Source organism: Eleginops maclovinus, chromosome 22, assembly GCF_036324505.1.
Source record: "Eleginops maclovinus isolate JMC-PN-2008 ecotype Puerto Natales chromosome 22, JC_Emac_rtc_rv5, whole genome shotgun sequence".
NCBI lineage: Eukaryota > Metazoa > Chordata > Actinopteri > Perciformes > Eleginopidae > Eleginops > Eleginops maclovinus.
In genome coordinates, this window is record NC_086370.1 from 704,305 (window position 1) to 722,931 (window position 18,627).

The window sequence follows — 18,627 nt, forward strand, 5'->3', positions numbered from 1 at the left end:
TAAAAGTTTGGAGTCACAGAAAGTGCAGTTTTATTGAAAAGACATTGTTGAAAGACAAAACTTAACTAAAAAGGTCTACAACGAGTTTAACACACATAAGTATTTACAGAATGGGAATTCACAATGGGTATGAATGTGTCTGCAGTAGGTCAGTCCATTTCAGATTTTGTTGATGCTGGCAGCCGGCAGGGTGGATTTGTCCAAGTCGTCAAAGTATGGGTGAGTCATGGCCTCACGGGCCGAAATCCTCTTGGGAGGGTTGTAGGTCAACATTTTCTGCAGCAAAGAGTCAAGAGCAGGGTGTTAAAGGTGCAGCAACATGAGCTCTTAAACAGATTTTTGATTAAACTTGTGAAGCCGATTGGTACGCCTGGTCGTTCGCTGGCATGTAGGGTGCGAAGCCCCACCAACAAAAAATCTATTCAAAGAATGAATGTAATCTACATATTACAGATCGCTCAGGCAAAGGCTGCACGGACACAGAAAAAAGACAGAGACGAGGCCAAAGAGATTATGGAGAGGTTTTGCCATTAAAACTAAATTAAGCAAAAGGGCGTGGACACAAGTTATTCTAACTTGGTGGGAGGGCGACACATGGTCCAAGTAAAAAGACAATTCAATTCTGAATCAGTTCATATGAGAGCGGATTCAATCCAGAATATTCACATGGACGCCCCCTCAAGTTGGAACAAAAACTCAGGAAGTCTGCAAATATTTCAGAATATAGAAATACAACACCTCTTTATCCTACACGTTACTTTCAAGTACAGCTGATGGACACATTGCATTTGAGAGAACTAATCCCCAATACATAAAACGGCCTTGGTGCAGTGTCTAGTGATAACAGACTCCGTGCACTGTTAGCTTCCTGCTGATGCAGACTCACCGCAGCACCAACACCTGAAGTGAGTTACAATGTGGGACTTGGTAATTACGCTGCACAATACATAATTGATGATATCAATAACCCCGTATTTACTGAAATCAAACATGGTTCTTCCATCGATGATGTTAAATATGTAAAGTTTGTGGGACGGCAGATGTGCTCACTTAATGCCTCCAGGATTTGAACTCGGGCTGCCCTTGACTAAAGTCATCGATTCAGGCCATTAGTCGACTGATGCCTGAATCGAGTTTTATGATTTATGAAACAATATTGTTCTATGTTTTTCTTCTCCCAAAACGGTTTCAGTTTCAAAGCCTGATTATAACAGGATGGTACGTTATGAAATATAAAATACTGATGGAATAATTAACCGTTGAAATATAAATGAAATTGTAGATGTAGAAAGTGAATGAGTCACAGCGCACTGCACGGACGCAGCGGTCCGCCCGGCAGCGGTACAAATAGCAGAAGCTCCGGTAAGGATTCTTAATGTGTGTGAACAAGCAGCGAGCACACACAGAGCATTTACGTATAGTTTCTATAATTCATATCTGAATATAACTACCCAATAAATACTGGAAGCACAGGAAGTGGATACAGCAACAAATATGCTCGTCGGCAAAAATCCCTCCGCACATTACGCCCTGATCATGAAATGAAAGCTTGGATTGATCGTTTTCTGAGCTCAGAATGATTAGATAGATATGTTGATACAAAGCGAGGCTCCTGCCTGACTCACTGCTGCTGTTGTCCTCCGAGTCTGAGGAAGGAACACACGTTGTCGGGGATCATAAATCTCCGTGTGTTGTTATGACGGTGTGGATACGGAGGCACCTTTTTCCAGCGGAGTTTGCATGTCACCTTTTGGGGCTCATCCCTTCCATGCTCAGAAGGATCGCACACTTTGGATATCCTGCCCAACAAAATAACTTAAGGACCAGGCACAGCTCTGAAGGAAGTCTGAGGAGGTTTCCTGCTGATGCGTCATAGCACATGCAGCGCGCAGATTGACCCTTTTTTTTAACGACTAATCGGCTCATGAAAAATTAGTCGACGAATATGTTTTTCGCCGACTGACCGGGGGCAGCCCTCATTTTAACGGTGTTGCCAGAGAGAGGCTGGTTTCAGTCGTTTTCATTTCTAACTAGTTCCCAACTGGTATTCAGTAGTTGTCCACAGATGTTATATTTGTAACTGTGGTCCTTACCGCCAGAAGGTCCATGCCATTCTTATCCAGGTTCTTCACCAGTGATGGCAGGTTGCCAGACTTCCATTTAGGGAAGGTGTTTTTGAAGTCAGGTAGGCTCTCTACATCTGGCCAAACATCGTTGTTGGGGGTTCCCAGAGCCCTGGAGAGAACAGAAAGAGCATTCAGAGGGGGCACAGTGTGGGCCTCCGGGGACCAGGACCCTCAGCAGTGACAGCTTGGAGGAACCATTAAAGCAGTTTCAATCCCAGGGACAAGGCTGTGGAGAGTTCAGAACTTTGAGGGAGGGGTATCCCAGGGTCAGTGTTACAGCACATGTGTGCGGCCTCGTCCACACAATACAGACATACTATTGCACACAGCTGTTACTGTTAAGATCTCTCATTTTATTTGTGCAACAGGGGGCTTATTCTTTGTTGGAAAACTAGAATTGGTTATTGTTATGAACAAGAATTGAAAAATACTCAAGTTTGCATTTGTGTGTTGACAGTGATAGAACATGCTGTCATTTGCCACACTGCCTCATTTACTGCACAGCAGAGGCGTGAACATCTGGAACCACTACAGCCATGCACTGGATCCAGTCTCAGTTGAGAAGGAACTGTGAAATACCTAAAGATTCACACCTGTAATCCCCACCAACTGATGGCTGCAGTCGCATCACAAAAATAACAGCACTGTGGTTTAAATAGTGGACCTCTTTGATTAATAGCTGATGGGTGACATAATGGACTCATAAGGAGTCACCAATGGCTACAATTTATTCTCTGAGCTAGAGAAAGGATTTACTGTTAGTGTGTGGATGGTTTATGCATACATGACGTCAGAGCCTGTCTCCACTGTAAGTGCTAGATTTAAACAGCACATACCTACTATTCTTATGGACTCTCAGATGTTTCGCATTTTGCTTCATGTTGGAAGGTGAGACACTAAGGTAGAGACATGCATGAAGGAGATGTTTGGTGCTCTACCTGAAGATCTTAAAGAGCTGGTCTATCTCAGAATCTCCATGGAACAGAGGCTTCTTAGTGGCCAGCTCAGAAAAGATGGTCCCAGTGCTCCAAACATCCACAGGGGTTGAATATCGGGGGGAACCCAGGAGGACCTCGGGAGCCCGGTACCAAAGAGTTACGACCTGGAAGACAAACGAGAGCTCAATGGGCACAGCGCTCACTGTGAGGCAGAATGCTTTTTGCTCGTCACTTCCACATTGAGTCCCGCGCTGTGTGAATGGATTCTCACCTCATGGGTGTAGACCCGGACAGGAACACCAAAGGCCCGAGCCAGGCCAAAGTCGGCCAGCTTGATAACGCCCTTGTTGTCTATCAGAAGGTTCTGGGGTTTCAGGTCCCGGTGGAGGACACGGCGACAGTGACAGAAGTAAATGCCCTCCAAGATCTGGTAAAGGTAGCTCTATAGGGCGGACAAGGGAGGAGACACATGTTACCATTGTGAGACTGATGAGAACGTTTTCAGTTTCAAAAACCAAGTCTTCAGTTCAGTATTTTAATCAAGTTCATCATTGAATCTTTGCATCACCAATTTAGGATTGTTTAAGAACTTTTTTTAAGAGCTTGCTGAGTTCCCTAGGTCCTGAACCTTATGCTTACCGAGTAGCCATTTTTGACAGCTAGCATCCCAAAAAACAAGTAAAGTTAATATGATCACACACACACACACACACACACACACACACACACACACACACACACACACACACACACACACACACACACACACACACACACACACACACACACACACACACACACACACACACACACACACACACACACACACACACACACACACACACACACACACACACACACACACACACACACACACACACACACACACACACACACACACACACACACACACACACACACACACACACACACACACACACACACACACACACACACACACACAAGCGTTATGCAACACATGTAAAGCAAAAATCCCTTGGGTCGGAACGCAACAACGACAATTGAATACCTTTCGAGAGTTTGTCATGTCAAAGAATACGGCGAGTATGAAAGGCAAGCCAGCACCAAGTCAGTAAAGCAAGCTATGGAAGATCCCCATAGTCCCCACCCACCCCATGACCGGTATTGGCCGATTCTGATTCTGGTGATTGGCCCCAAAAACCGTGATCGGAGCATCCCTAATAACCAGCATGCATCAACTATAATATCACCAATTTTGGCTGCAGCATATCTGCAAATAGAGTGGTGCAGGAATGAGTCTTAAACCAGGAAGCGGGTTAGCATTTAAAACTTCCAGGTACTCTCATCTAGACACCTACATATTTTTTAACGTGTTTGTGGTTAGATTACCAAATGATGGTCTGTGGTAAACACAAGCTGAAGAGATTTCCACTATTTGTTTTATCACATAAAACACCAGAGTAAATTCCCCACCGGTGGCTGTCTGAACCTTCCATGTGTCATAAAAATGGTTGTTGCTAACACGTTTCTAAATGAGACTACTACAGCATACATTTGTTGCCTTTAGCTTAGCGGTGGTGACCAGAAGTCATGTGACTGTGCAGTAGTTCCTTTATAGCCTAATATTAGCTTCTCGTTGTTCCTTTAAAAGAAATATATGGTGTTATGTTAATATGTGGAGATCAGCCCACTAAACCAGGGGTGTCCAAACTACGGCCGGGGGCCAAACGCGGCCCGCAGGCCAATTTGAATCGGCCCTCTGCAAATTCTAAAAGTATCATGGAATATGGCCCACAAATTAAACTTCTGCTTGTCTTATTTTGTACTTCTCAAATATATATGTTCAGATATATTATTGAGCCCAATTTAAAATACATTTTGTCATTTAGAATTTAAAACATTCTAACTAATTTTAGTTGATAAAAAAAGGAAACTTATTTCTATAACGAGCTGGAGATGTAGCCTTCACGTTTACTCTCATTATCAGCAACCTGAGGCTTCTGTTTTAAGGAATGAGCAGCCAACAGAATAAATGAACCCCTAAACAGAGACGGGATGTAGGCTGTTCTTTAAGTATCGCGCATTATTCTCCTACATTTGATTTATTTTGCTAACTTATGACTGAACTTATGAGGCGATATCCACCTCTATCAGGGGCCCAGCTCTCTGTATGTGGCCCTCGGTGAAAAAAGTTTGGACACCCCTGCCCTAAACTAAACGTGTAAGTATTATAAACATGCGTTTGCCACAGAGATTACTTTATGTAATCATACATTGGTTCTTGTCCCTTGCAATGGAACTTCAAGGTTGGTCTACAAATACACTGTGTCACTGAAATGAACAGGTTTTGTCGTTGCTTATTTCTTGTATTATTGTGATGAAAGATGCAATACATTACCATAAGAACCTTTTATGAGTAACCTGTCTGCATTCTGAGTTTATGAAGCAGAAATAGCGCTAAGGAGCTGATATCATTATAACCGTGGGTGTTTTTAAATGATGTGCATCAGATATGTAACGCATTTAAAGGATCATTTGACAGACCTTCAAGCATTGCAAAAACCATTTCTTTGGGAGATAGAGGTACACTTCATGCATTGTAGTTCACCATGTTTCTTTTTTTCATTTCTTAATCCAATTCAAAACCAAAATGTAAAGCTGCAATAATGCAGCTGAAAGACGAAGAAGAACTGCTGCGACTTTAAATCACAAACACAGGTACCTTGACCAGCATAGGCTCCATGTACTGGCCCAAGGGGATAGAGTCCAGGTATTTCTTCAGGTCCATGGACAGGAACTCAAAGATGAGGTAGAGACGAGACTCCTGCATCAGAACATCCAGGAGTCTGGGATAAATACAATTAATGGTTTAGTACTAATTCATACACGCGTGTGCTTTTTCTCACAGGCTGTGACTCACATGATCCCCACTTGCTTGTATAATGAATGCAATGGTAGACATTTATACTGAAAGCATGGAGCTGAAAACATCTATTGTATATATTATCTTTCAAACACATCAAATGTACTTGAAAAGGGGGGAGTTAACCACTTGCTGACACAATTTCAACAAAAACATTTCATTAGAGGATTCACAAGATAACTGTAGCTGTTCATTGCACATGTTGGGGCCTGTTGAGCAGCCGTGTAAAGTGACCAAGTAGATTTACTCGGGTACTGTACTTTGGAGGGACTTCTTACTTTACTTGAGTTTTTCCTTTTTTTCCTACTGAGTACTTCTACTCCACTACAGATCAGAGGTAGATGGTGTACTTTTACTGAACTACATGTATTTAATCCCTTTAGTTACTTTACAGATCTGGATGAATGATGGTAAATATAATCTCCCTTAAATCAGACTGTAGTTCACCTGCAGTAAATCCAGCAGCTACCCTGCAGTATACAAAGCCATTCAAACTAGCTGCACCTTTACCAGCTCTGAGAACACTTTACTGATCAATCATTATAAAACATATCAGAGATATTATTCTGAAATGGACCAATCAGACAATGACTACTTTTACTGTCGCTACTTTAAGTACATTTAGAGGAGAGTACTTTCTACTTTCACTGGAGGAACATTTAGAATACTTTTACTGTGACAGAGTATTCCTACACTCTGGTACTTCTACTTTACTCAAGTACAAGACCTGAGTACTTCTACTTTACTCAAGTACAAGACCTGAGTACTTCTACTTTTACTCAAGTACAGGATCTGAGTACTTCTACTTTACTCAAGAACAAGACCTGAGTACTTCTACCTCTGTTGTTGTGTAACGCTTCACACTGAGCCAGCTTACCGTACTACGTTGGGATGCTTGAGCTCCTGCAGCAGAGAGACCTCTCTGACAGCGGTGCTTGGAACCCCCTCCTCCTCACTCTCCAGGCGGATCTTCTTCATCGCCACAACCTGCCCGGTGGCTTTGTGTCTGCCCTTATACACCACCCCATAGGTACCTGCACAAGAGTATGTTAACAGTTATATAATCACCTCAAGCACAGCCAGAGAGACATTGGAAAACAACTGCTTTGGTCTTGGACTTGTGGATTATAGTGTCTACAGTGGGATGGGAAGGGAGCTAATATGTACATGTACTTCTCCAGACAGACAGCAGAAGCAAAATTGTTGAAGGGAATAAAAATAGACAAACCTTCTCCGATTTTCTCTATCTTCAAGTAGTCTTCCATTATGCCTAAAGACAGAAAAAACGCTGTCATGCCATTTCTCCAGACATCATCAGTTATTCTCAGCACGTTTTCTTATTCACATACATTAACTGACATATTAAAGTCAAAGTGACTCATCTCTACAATGTGGCCTAAAAACTAACCAGAATGTGAAGGCTTAACACCTTGTAACTAACTGTTAGTTCAGCCAAGGACACATGTATGCATCATATACATTTTAACTTGGAGATATTAGTTACTAGTTAAAGCCAAAATAAACTGACGTTGGTAGAATAATCGTGTAGTTAACGTTACTTTAGATTAATATGGCTCAGAACACGGTTTACACTGCACCAGTTGTTCGCTGTTTACCAAAGCTGTTGTTTCTCTTACAATAGCGACAGTGAGAGGTTAACTTGATAGATGAAAGACAATAAACTGCCGTTTTCTTCATGCTGATCAAGCAGCGTAAGGTCCCCAACGTTAGCTTAGCTAATGCTAAAACGTTACCTTCTATTCGTTTTCAGGTGGCAGCTGACCGTTTTTTAGGCCAGATGTAAATTATCTGAGTTTTCGACTGACCTGAGAAATAGCATAGTTCATATTTCAGGCTGTATAAAATAAAATAACAGTTACCTGACTTCGCGTCGTTTGGTGAGGTATGTACTCTTCACACAGACTGTTGCTGGATGCTGACAGACTCTTTTGAATTGCTTGCAGGAAAACAGCGGTTCAAAACAGACCAATGAGCTACACTCGATGGTTTTGAAATCGGCCAATCAGGGAACGGAGTTCACTCACGGGGATTGAGCGGGAGACGACGCGCCGACGTGACGTAACGTAAGGCAGTTCTATCCCAGGCAGACAACCAGGCACCGCCCCCTATCTACTGTATCCGGTATCTACAGACGGTGTATAAAAAGTCTATATTCTATTGTAAGAAAAGATTTTAAGCTTTAGTGGTTTAACAACTGACGTGATGTGAAAGTATATATTTAACATCATAATCTTGCGAGGCTCGTTGGTGAAATAATGCGACTGGTTAACTCGTGTTCAGCTGCTGCTCCTATTGTCCCATGGCCTTCCTGGTACAGACCTGGGGTTTCTCACCATATGTTCGAAGAAACGTGTATATTTGTGTTTGTATGGTCTGTACATGAATTAAAACAATACGGATGAATACCATCATCCTAAAAGGTGTTAGTTTAGATTAAGTAATTTGTTGTACATAATATTGTAATTCAAATTTCACTTTGAGCTGAACAATGCATATATTAAAGATACTTAACCATTTACAATAGCCTTTGTTACGTATGTATTACATTGGCTTGAAATATGTCATTCAAACAGTGGCACACTCCAGACTCCAAGAAAACTTCTGATGTGTGTAGCCCTTTTTTAAAAACTGAAATCTATGTTATATACCCTTTGGACATTATAGTTGTTCTTTCTGTTGGGGAAGACGGTAAATCTCAATTACTTTGAATGTGTAAAAACAAAACAATAAAGACCCCCTTTATGTGAACACAAGATGTGTGAGTGTGAATGAAGACCAGCCTCTGGGATGAGCTGTGTGAAGCTGACCTGACAGCTCCAAACCTGAATTTATTCCATTTCAACATGTACATATAAGTTACAACCACAGAGATGTTTAGATTAATTGAGCACTATAGTTCTGAGTGTTCTGTTAGTGATTACAGACAGTTAACAACATTTAATCTTTACAGAGTCAGAACCATGAGAAACCTGCTGATCTGTCTCATACTGTCAGTCCTCACATCAGTGTTATCAAACTGCATTAAAGGCTTAAAAATACTTCAAACAAAACCTTAGAAATACAGTAAGATTCAAGTACTGTAAGAGACGTACAAACGACATCAAAATGAACTTTACTCTAACTGCAAACAAAGCGGGATTCCTCTGACGACAACCTTTCACAATGCTTACTTATTTACACGTTATATACAGAAAGCATGCCTTAATTAACAAGTGTTATGGATGCCCACATTCTTAAAGAAAAGCTCCGAGCAGTGAAATCTGCGATACAGGATGGAACAAACTGCTGAGCGTGTCCGATCATCCTCTCAGATTTAAGGTAGCTTATTAATTCACATGTTTGATGCAAAACACACCAACAAATCTTGCATCAACATTAGATTTGAAAAATAATACAACAGCCATTAATATGATGTCATTCCAGTAGATTTCCATGTGCAGTGAAAATAGGTACATACAGTATTTGTTTCAGAAATGAGCACGAGCACAGAGGGGACACTTTAAGGTGCTAAAAGGTTGAATGTACGCATATTAAAGATCAGCCGGTTCTAAAACAAGTTGTGTGTTTATGGGAAAGATGGAAAAGCGACTTCCTAGTTATACTTTGACAAACTGCTCTTACAGTAGTTGTTTTCTCCAGTTTAAGAAGTAGTGCATCTGTTTAATAGATGTCCTTCTTTAAAACCTGGTGTGTTTGGTTGCAGCCTGACTCCACTGTGGTGCTGAGCACAGTCGACCTGCAGGAAATGGCCCCTGACTGAACTGCCATTTGTTGGAGAGCGGTGTGTTCAGAGGTGACCTCATGCCGCAAAAGTGGGTGTGTAAAATTCAGCCGATGAAGTCCTAACAAACTCAATAATTTGCTTCTCATTATCTTAACAAATGTATTCCATGAGTTTCCTCTGACAGCATGACCTCTCACGATGTTGCTAGAGAAAATACACATTAAAGAAATAATGATAAAAGGCGGGACCTTTCTGCAACGATCAGACTGAATGGATGTGTCAGGTCCTATTTCACTAGCCAAAGCATCTAGCAACAACTGTGCTCTCCATGTCCATGCCCGAGCTGGTTTAAGGCTCAACACATGATCATTTGATCAATACTCAGATAGGAAATCCAGCTCAGATTCTGATGCCTGAATACATTAAGTCGTGTTCAGGTTTTATACTAAACACATGTCATCAACAGTATCTTAACAGTAATGACTGGTAATAATTCAAGTACCAGTAACCTTAATGTGACAATAGCAGACTTGAAACAGCACTGTGTTAACTGAGTTATTTTCCATATGGACTACCTTTGAAGCTCATTGTTTCTCACTAGCTCTTCCATGTGCAATAACTGTGGTCATTCCATTTATAACATGTAGTGCTGTCAAACTAGAAGCATCAAAGTCTGAAATCCTGCTTTCATTACAGCCCATAGTTTGAATGACAGGACAAAAACGCATGAATAACTTTGCAATTCCTAGAGCTTCGCCAGTAGCATCTAGAGGAGGGTGCTAGAAAAAAGTTCCTAAAAGCTTTATAACGAAAATGATTCTTCCATGGTATCTTGGCCTGAGGTGGCACTAAAGGGAAGATCACAGAGTGCCCAAAATGTTACGAAGTTACCGGATGACAAGGATGAATGTGCTCAGTAAATCTCATCTGCTCATTTGAATTTGATACTTCTTAAGTTTTCTTGCACTTATATGGCGATGGTGGGACTGATAAGATAAGACGGACCTTAATTAATCCCTGTAGAGCTAAAATTAATCACAACAACTCTCCTACGTACATTAAAGGTCATTTGTTAACAGCACATACCACTCCGGGCTCCCACAGACAGTGGAGTGACACTTCCATCCTTAAATGGCACTAATGATGTCTACATGAGAACTTTTGTTAAAGTCAAAGTCACATCTACTATATGTGTTCAATGACAATTTAAAACAACACACCATATGTACCTGGTTTAAAATAATACAATATTGTTTCAGTCACCACCTTTATAAAATCATCATTTTAAAGATGTCCAAACTGGACTTAGGATTGGAAAAAAGAGAGTGTCTGTCAGTCGTTATAGAGTGGTGCAGGAAGGAGTCCTAAACCTTGATTTAGCACTTCCGGTTCCCTCGTCTCGAAGTCCAAGGTTTATTGAACATGTTTTTGGTTAGAAGGCAGAAATAAGGTCTGAGGTTAAACAAGCTTTCCAGAGGTTCTTGTTTTATTCAAAGATATAAAACAAGACTGTAATTACGATACTTGTGAATGTTGGAAGCTGCTATGTGTCATAAAAACAGCAGTAGCTAACAAGGGAGTAAATAAACGACTAAACACCGCCATGCCGAGTCTGCCTTCAGCTTAGCTGTGGTGACAGGCAGTCATGTGACCGTGATGTAGTTTCTTTATATCCTAAAGCGTTTTACTTCTGTCAACTGCATTTACGCGTTAAAAATCATAAAGTGGCGTTAATATGTGCAGATTATCCTGCTGAACTAAACGTCCATTTATCATGAGAGTGTGTTTGCCACAGAGATTATTTTCTGCAATTATTTGGAGGAATCCCATTGTCTTTTTGTTGAGGGAGCCCTTGCGATGCTAACTTCTGGGCTGGCCTACAGAAACATGTCACCACAGCACCACTCTGTAGAGTAGCATGCTGAGCTGTGATTGGTCTGGGGGGCTGAGTGTGTGTGTGTTTGGTGTGACAGTGTCCACCACTCATCTTATCACCTAAAGGCCACATCTCTCTCAGTCTGTCCATCGTTTGATCCTCCACCTCTGGGTGTCTGTGTCTCAGGCTCCCCCCTCCCGCCTCTTCTTCTTTTATAGATGAGATGAAGTGGAGAAGCACAGTTTCAGGGTGTATGGGTTGGATCCATCTGAAACCACGCACACACACACACACACACACACACACACACACACACACACACACACACACACACACACACACACACACACACACACACACACACAGTATTGGACACCATTTGCCAGGCAATATCACAGATGAATGGTGTTCTTGTGTCTTCATTGCACTGCTTTGTTGTTGTTTTTAATTGTTATTTAGTTCCGGTGCAGTGAAGCTGACTCTGAGGGGAATGTTTGTATTATAATAACAATAAATGATGTCATATAATTACAAAGTCATATTTTATTTGACACACAGGGAGATTTATAGTAATATGCAAACACTGTGACATCTATGTTCATCTGTGCAAAGTCTCTTTAGAACATACTTTGGTCACACTTCTCTAATAGTCACACTTAAGGAATACAATAGTGTTTATGTCAGAATGAATATCAAAATGTATAAAAATAGCATATTTTAAAGATGTCAAATCTCAAATATTGTCTTTGTCCTTAAACATATTTTACCATGTTGACTCCAATGACCCGGGTCCAAAAGAAGCAGTCATGTAATATGTGTCTGTCAGCAGTATGGAGAGGAACATACTGAATATAGATTTGACTTTCCGGTGCAATTACAATCAGGCTGAGAGAAAGGAGGGTTGAAGACTCACTGGGGATCCGGATCTGATAGTGGTTGAGGACAGTCAGAACCTCCACCGCCTCCGTCTTACTGTCAAACTCCAGCAGGCCAGAGATGGTCTTAGAGGAGGCTGAGGAACACACACGAGAGGAGAGATTACAACAATAGTGAATTAAAAGTGAAACATCAGTTCACAAAGAGAAGTAAAGTAATGAATCAGTTCAAAGACTTTCTATCTTAAACAAGAACCTTAACCTTAAGAAAGTTCTACTCACGTTTGGCATCAAACATCTTGAATTTGACAAAGCCTGGCACATCATGCTCCGTACACAGCTGCCCGAACACACACACAGAAAATATGAGGCAACACTTAGGCACCTAATGCACAACTTGACTGATTGTGTGACACGCAAGCAAGCGCACCCACACACACACACACACACACACACACACACACACACACACACACACACACACACACACACACACACACACACACGTACACTTGTCCGCAGCAGCTCTGAAACTCTTCTTTCTGCATGATGACACTGTGTCAGCATAAAATATTACTCATTTGGCCACATGAACAATAATTAGTTGTTTTTAAAATACAAGTGAATATCTAATAAAATATAAACAAATATAATATATATATGTACATATGTATATGGAAACATCTACAAATACATGTACTCTCTGTGTACATGTATCTCATTTATATGTTCTTATATGTTATTTATTGGTCACACATTAACATTAAATGTTGCATTTGTAATTTAAATATACATATGGCCTTTCTGTACATCAGCTTTATGGTAAAACTAAAGCATAATTGTGTTATTCTAGTTGGGGACTCTTCAATACATTTGAACGAAAGGCATAGTTTAGTTGAGATGTGAGGACTCCAGGCCTGGACCAGAATATGAAAATCAGAAACTGGTGAGGTAAGAGCTGTTCAGGTGTAGTAGAGGGACAGAGACACAGAGACGGACAGGCAGGTCAGAGGTTAACTACTTTCACTGGATAGCAGACGCTTGGACCTGTGTGAGTGTGGAGCAGCATACCCTCAGCAGGTGGTCCTGCGATATGCATGGGGGGACGTTGTAGTAGTGCAGCACTGCAGACGGAGGCTGGATGATGTTTTTGGACGCCTGCCCTGCGCTGCTGAAGCGGTTATTCCGGGTCATGGCAAAGTCCTTGTAGCTGCTGCTGCCGTCCTCCAACTCAAACACCTGGCTGGGGATCACTGCATGCTGCTTAGACACACTGCACACACACACACACACACACACACACACACACACACACACACACACACACACACACACACACACACACACACACACACACACACACACACACACAGACACACACAGATACATGTCCTGTTTCATTAGGCTAGGTGGTGTAACTCTGATTTACAGATATGAAACATATTGTGTACGTGTATATGTACTGCATATGTGTGTGTGTGTGTGTGTGTGTGTGTGTGTGTGTGTGTGTGTGTGTGTGAACAACCTTCCTACCAGACATTGAGTCTCTTGCCAAACACCTTGATGGAGTTGAGGTGTGTGATGGCTCGGTCCACAGCATACTCATCTCCCATCTCCACCAACGCTGTGCCCGGAACACTCTTCATGAACTTCACCTACAAGCACACACGTGACACACACACACACACACACACACACACACACACACACACACACACACACACACACACACACACACACACACACACACACACGTGACACACACACACACACACTCTTAACTGAAACTGTTAAAAAGCATCATTATTAAAACAAAACTTGACTTTGAGAATATAAGCACACCCACCTTCTCGATGTTTCCGTAGAGGCAGAAGAGGTTGAAGATGCGGGTGCAGTTCATCTTGGACGAATGGAGGCCGCTCACCATGGCAACAGAGCTGGGGGCGTGTCCAGAGTAGGAGGAGGAGGACTGTGGCAGAGGGTAGGACACCATGTCTGGGACATCCACCGAGCCCAGCTTGTACCTGCTGCTGCCGGGCAGAGGCAACAGGGGGCAGGGGGGGCCTGAGGAGACACACTGCAGCTCATATTCTTCCCAACCAGTTCCCTGGAACAGTGAGGAGAGCGGAGCCTTCTGTGCTAGAGGGGTCCCGCTGTTCGACCAGGGATCCCCTTATAACCCCAACTCAGTGAAACTCTCTTTTGACCATCATAGCAGGAAAGTATTTTACTCACTCACATTTGATCAATAGAAATGCCACCACAAACTGTTATCCAGTTATCAATGGTTCACACATACAACGAGTAAGGATGTTAACACTGCCCTCTAGCGACGCTACATTTTTCAAGTCCAAAGTTCTGTTGTCTGGGTTAGTTTAAACTGTCATATAATGTTGGTCCTTGCTGAGGTGCAGCAGAAAGGAGAGAAACAAAGAGGGGATCTGTACTAAACAGATCATCACTTGAATGAGCTAATTAGACTCACACTGAGGACTGGATCCCTGACAGTGTGCTCACACCAACGGATAAATAGAGTAAAGACATGCTGTATACACCTACCTGCTGCTGCACCTGACCATTACACATGATAGTTCTCATCTATGCTGTGTGTGTGTGTGTGTGTGTGTGTGTGTGTGTGTGTGTGTGTGTGTGTGTGTGTGTGTGTGTGTGTGTGTGTGTGTGTGTGAGTGTGTTAGGGCTGCGTACCGGTACTGTACCGATATAAATTTACACCAAGTATAAGGTTATTTTGTGACTGAAGATGCGTAAATCCTACCAGAAAGACGAACATTTAGCACTGGAAAAGACTTAAAATGCCACGCTGAAACTTGAAATCAGAGCCATCTTTGATTTGAGATCCTCTCGCCACAGTCTCACGAGACATTGCGAGAGCTTGGCTGATCCAGCGTTCTGATTGGTCAAAAAGACTCAAAAGCAGGTCAGTCCTGCTGGCATTGGCGGCCTTTGTTGCTTTTTAGTAATTTTGCTGCGTTAGTTAAAGGCCGCGGACTGCGCGGAGTGAATTTGTTTGTTATGCCACGTGGGAAGACCAGTAAAGTCTGGGATCACGTAACAAAGCTTTCAGGGGGCCAGAACGCAAGGTGCAACCTCTGTAATGCCACCATTCAGTGCAGCGGTGGAACGTCTAACATAGCAAAACATTTACGCCGTCATCACAAGATTGAGACAACTCCACATGAGTATGGAACAATCATTGCGTCCATGTTCAACATTAAGGGTAAGTTTTTGTTTTGTTAAGCTAAGAATGTAGTAGAATTCTGAGATCAAACATGGGCCAAATGAAAATGTCTTAGTTTTCATCTCCTAATCTCATGGCCTCATGCGACACCAAACGTGACCAAAGTGACACCTAGGGACAGCGTAACTAATACGCAACAGATCTTTCAGGCGGGGAGTTTTGGCAGCAAGGGAGTTTGGCAGCAAGGGAGTTTGGCAGCAAGGGAGTTTGGCAGCAAGGGAGTTTGCCAGCGGCTTGTCTCCCACTCTAGGGCTATAACTGCCCCCGCTGGGGGGGGGAGCCGCTATTAGCGGGCCATTCGTCACGCTAGACAGGTACAGAGGTTTAGGTACAGGTCCGGACCTGTACCTAAACCTCTGTACCTGTACCTGTACCTGATGTTACGTTTAGGTACGCAGCCCTAGTGTGTGTGTGTGTGTGTGTGTGTCAAGTTTCACCTCAGAGGTATAGGGACTGTAGCCTTGTGTGAAGCAGCAGTCTCAGTTACCATCTTACCATAGCCGTTATCACTGTAGGACGAGGGGTGCTCTCCTAAAATGGCCTGTCTCTGCCTTCCCTTTCCACGGTCTGAAACACACATACATACACACACACACACACACACACACACACACACACACACACACACACACACACACACACACACACTCACTCTATTAGATTATGGGCAGCAGATACAGTAATTTATAGTTTACTCACACAGTGGGCTTCTTTGACTGAGGGCAGACTGCACAGTAAAATGAATTGAATGAAAAGGTATTTAGTCCACACCAGGCCACCACCCTGACAGGGCAGCAGTAACCTCCCGGGTACTGTGCATCTAGGTTTGACTAATCCTGGCTTTAGTTTACCCTGTGTGATTGATGGTCTGACTGTTTGTTTTTGCAATGCTGTGCATGTGTTCCCAGATCTCAGCAGTTAACTTGGTTATTACAATATTCACTTATAGAAATGACACATCATACAACAACAACAAGACCCAAGTTGTAAATATCCTTGAGTGTAGACAGTCTTAAGGTGACACCACTGCAACAGCATGCAGAGCAGGCTGTGAGGTAAAGAAACAGCCGGACGGTCCCTGGCTCTTTTGCCTCACACAGAAACACTTAATAAAAGGACACTATTGCTTCACTTTTCTTTGGACTGATTGACATTTCTACCCCTCCAGCCATCCATTTTCAGGATAAGTTCATACATCCTTCTCCCAAGCCATGTACTCCAGCTGCTCCTGAGATCCTGAGACCTTCCCAGGTCAGATCCCTTCAGCCCTGTTCTCCTCCCAGTGAGAGAAAGGTTGGGGTCCTAATCACATTCAAAAATCAACTCAACACTCTTCTTTAGAGCGAAGGAGCAGAACTCTTTGAAGGTTCTGATACAAGTGTCTTATAGCCTTAATGTCCTGTTGTCCCTACCGAAAGTCCTGTCTCCAAAGCACCAACATGCGTTGGGTTTAGTGAATCGATTCTATATTACAATCCGTTTCAAAATGTCTTCAAAGAAATTGTTAGGAGTTTTAATTTCATATCTGCTTTTTGTCACCTAAAGTCTATGGTCTGGCTGCGTCATGGGCAGCAAGTTTTTACCTTTGCTCCACCTGACCAGCAGCTGTTAGCTGTGAGGCACCCCCCCTCTCTTTCTCTCAACCAACACTGGCAGGCACACACTTTTGTGATTATTTAATCATTCAACTAACTATCCACGTACCGTATGTATTCCATAATAATCAGTCCCAAACGGAACTTGCAACAATAGAGAAGTGCTTTGTTATCTTAACTTAATATGATCCATTCTTCAGAAGCAGATTTATTTCTTGTTCACCTCTGAAACATATATGCAAGACCTGTTCAAACCTTCACAGGTCAAGGTTAATGAAGCCAACATCTTCTGCAGAACAGAGAAGCCCCCCGGCCCCCCGAGATTCTGTCCATGAAACAGAAAACAATCCTTCGCTGAGTTGAGAGTTCACCTGGCTAAGAGCTGAGATCTGAGACACACTGACTAACAGACAGGAACAAACAGCATCACAATGATGTGGGGGCAAGGGTGGGGCCACAGAGGGAGACCCTACTGCGGCTTCAGGCATTTTCTACAGGTGCTTTGGTCATTGGAAAACTTGTTTCAATACAATAATTATAACTCCTGATCCCAGCCAGCATTCTCTGCGGTGGAGAAAATGACAATTTCAGACACGTTTCTAGGGTCATGCATTTCCTTTGAATATTTTGGTGGAAGGAATGATACACACACAATGAAGTTGATTGCTGAGAGGGCATATTTAATAACTTACATGATAGGCAAAGAAAAGATACTCTTCAAATGTTTTCATTTCTGCCACTGTGCTAACACCTGACATAGAGAACATGACATAATGCAGAGCATGTTCACTGAAGAAACTGAAGCGTTGACTTTAAGTAAAAGTATTATGCCAACAGATTTCTTAAATAAACCAACCTAATAACTGAAGTCAGTGGAAATAAATCATATTAAGTTGAAATAAAAAATATTTGGGTTAACTTAATATGATTGCTTTCAACTAACCTAATGCAGTCATGTGAAGTCTGTTGATATAATACATTTCATTAAAGTCAACGTTTCTGTTTTTCAGTGGTGTTTCATTTTTGAGTTTTTGTTTTTGTTTGTTGGATGATTTCAAAATATGTTAATTTCTAAAAACCCTAACACCCTAGAAAGTGTAAACTCTCATACGCTTTATGGTACTGACGGAAGTGGGTACAAAAGAAATAAACAGCTTTAAGGTGGCTTTATTGAGAGAGGCAGTCATGATACAGAGAAGGTCATGTGAACAGAGTGTGAAAGAGACAGTACCTGTCAGGCATCAAGATCTGTCTTTTTCTCCTGCAGCACCAAAGAACCTGCATTACATCATCACCATGACAACAGAA

General features: G+C 42.3%; 2 protein-coding genes across 3 annotated transcripts in view; both read right to left on the bottom strand.

Annotated features, from left to right (window-relative positions):
* On the bottom strand, positions 1–7,976 carry cdk1 (cyclin dependent kinase 1). Of its 2 annotated transcripts, XM_063874526.1 has the most exons (8): positions 7,850–7,976; positions 7,198–7,239; positions 6,847–7,003; positions 5,769–5,892; positions 3,336–3,506; positions 3,065–3,228; positions 2,094–2,235; positions 1–276 (listed from the first exon to the last, which is right to left on the bottom strand). In XM_063874526.1, exons 2-8 carry the CDS (start codon positions 7,232–7,234, stop codon positions 160–162), a joined length of 912 nt encoding a protein of 303 aa, XP_063730596.1. In that variant the 5' UTR covers positions 7,235–7,239; positions 7,850–7,976; the 3' UTR covers positions 1–159. The 2 variants fall into 2 exon arrangements, with proteins under 2 accessions (XP_063730596.1, XP_063730595.1); XM_063874525.1 differs by lacking the exon at positions 7,850–7,976 and having other exon boundaries at positions 7,198–7,279.
* Positions 7,977–8,773: 797 nt separating this feature from the next.
* LOC134858543 (heterogeneous nuclear ribonucleoprotein L-like) overlaps positions 8,774–18,627 on the bottom strand; it is a 33,907-nt gene continuing 24,053 nt past the window's right edge. The window contains exons 8-14 of the mRNA XM_063874509.1: positions 16,220–16,291; positions 14,312–14,529; positions 13,999–14,120; positions 13,537–13,738; positions 12,748–12,805; positions 12,504–12,602; positions 8,774–11,858 (exon numbers count right to left, since the gene is read on the bottom strand). Of these exons, the coding sequence (XP_063730579.1) occupies positions 11,803–11,858; positions 12,504–12,602; positions 12,748–12,805; positions 13,537–13,738; positions 13,999–14,120; positions 14,312–14,529; positions 16,220–16,291 (827 nt within the window). The 3' untranslated portion in view covers positions 8,774–11,802. The remainder of the gene's footprint in view (positions 11,859–12,503; positions 12,603–12,747; positions 12,806–13,536; positions 13,739–13,998; positions 14,121–14,311; positions 14,530–16,219; positions 16,292–18,627) is intronic.

Coding starts and splice junctions, on each gene's coding strand:
- cdk1 (XM_063874525.1), bottom strand. CDS start 7,264: ATGACAGCGTTTTTTCTGTCTTTAGGCATAATGGAAGACTACTTGAAG. Junction 2,236..3,064: donor CAGCTCTTTAAGATCTTCAG/GTAGAGCACCAA, acceptor TGTTCTCTCCAG/GGCTCTGGGAACCCCCAACA. Junction 277..2,093: donor ATGGCATGGACCTTCTGGCG/GTAAGGACCACA, acceptor TCTTTGCTGCAG/AAAATGTTGACCTACAACCC.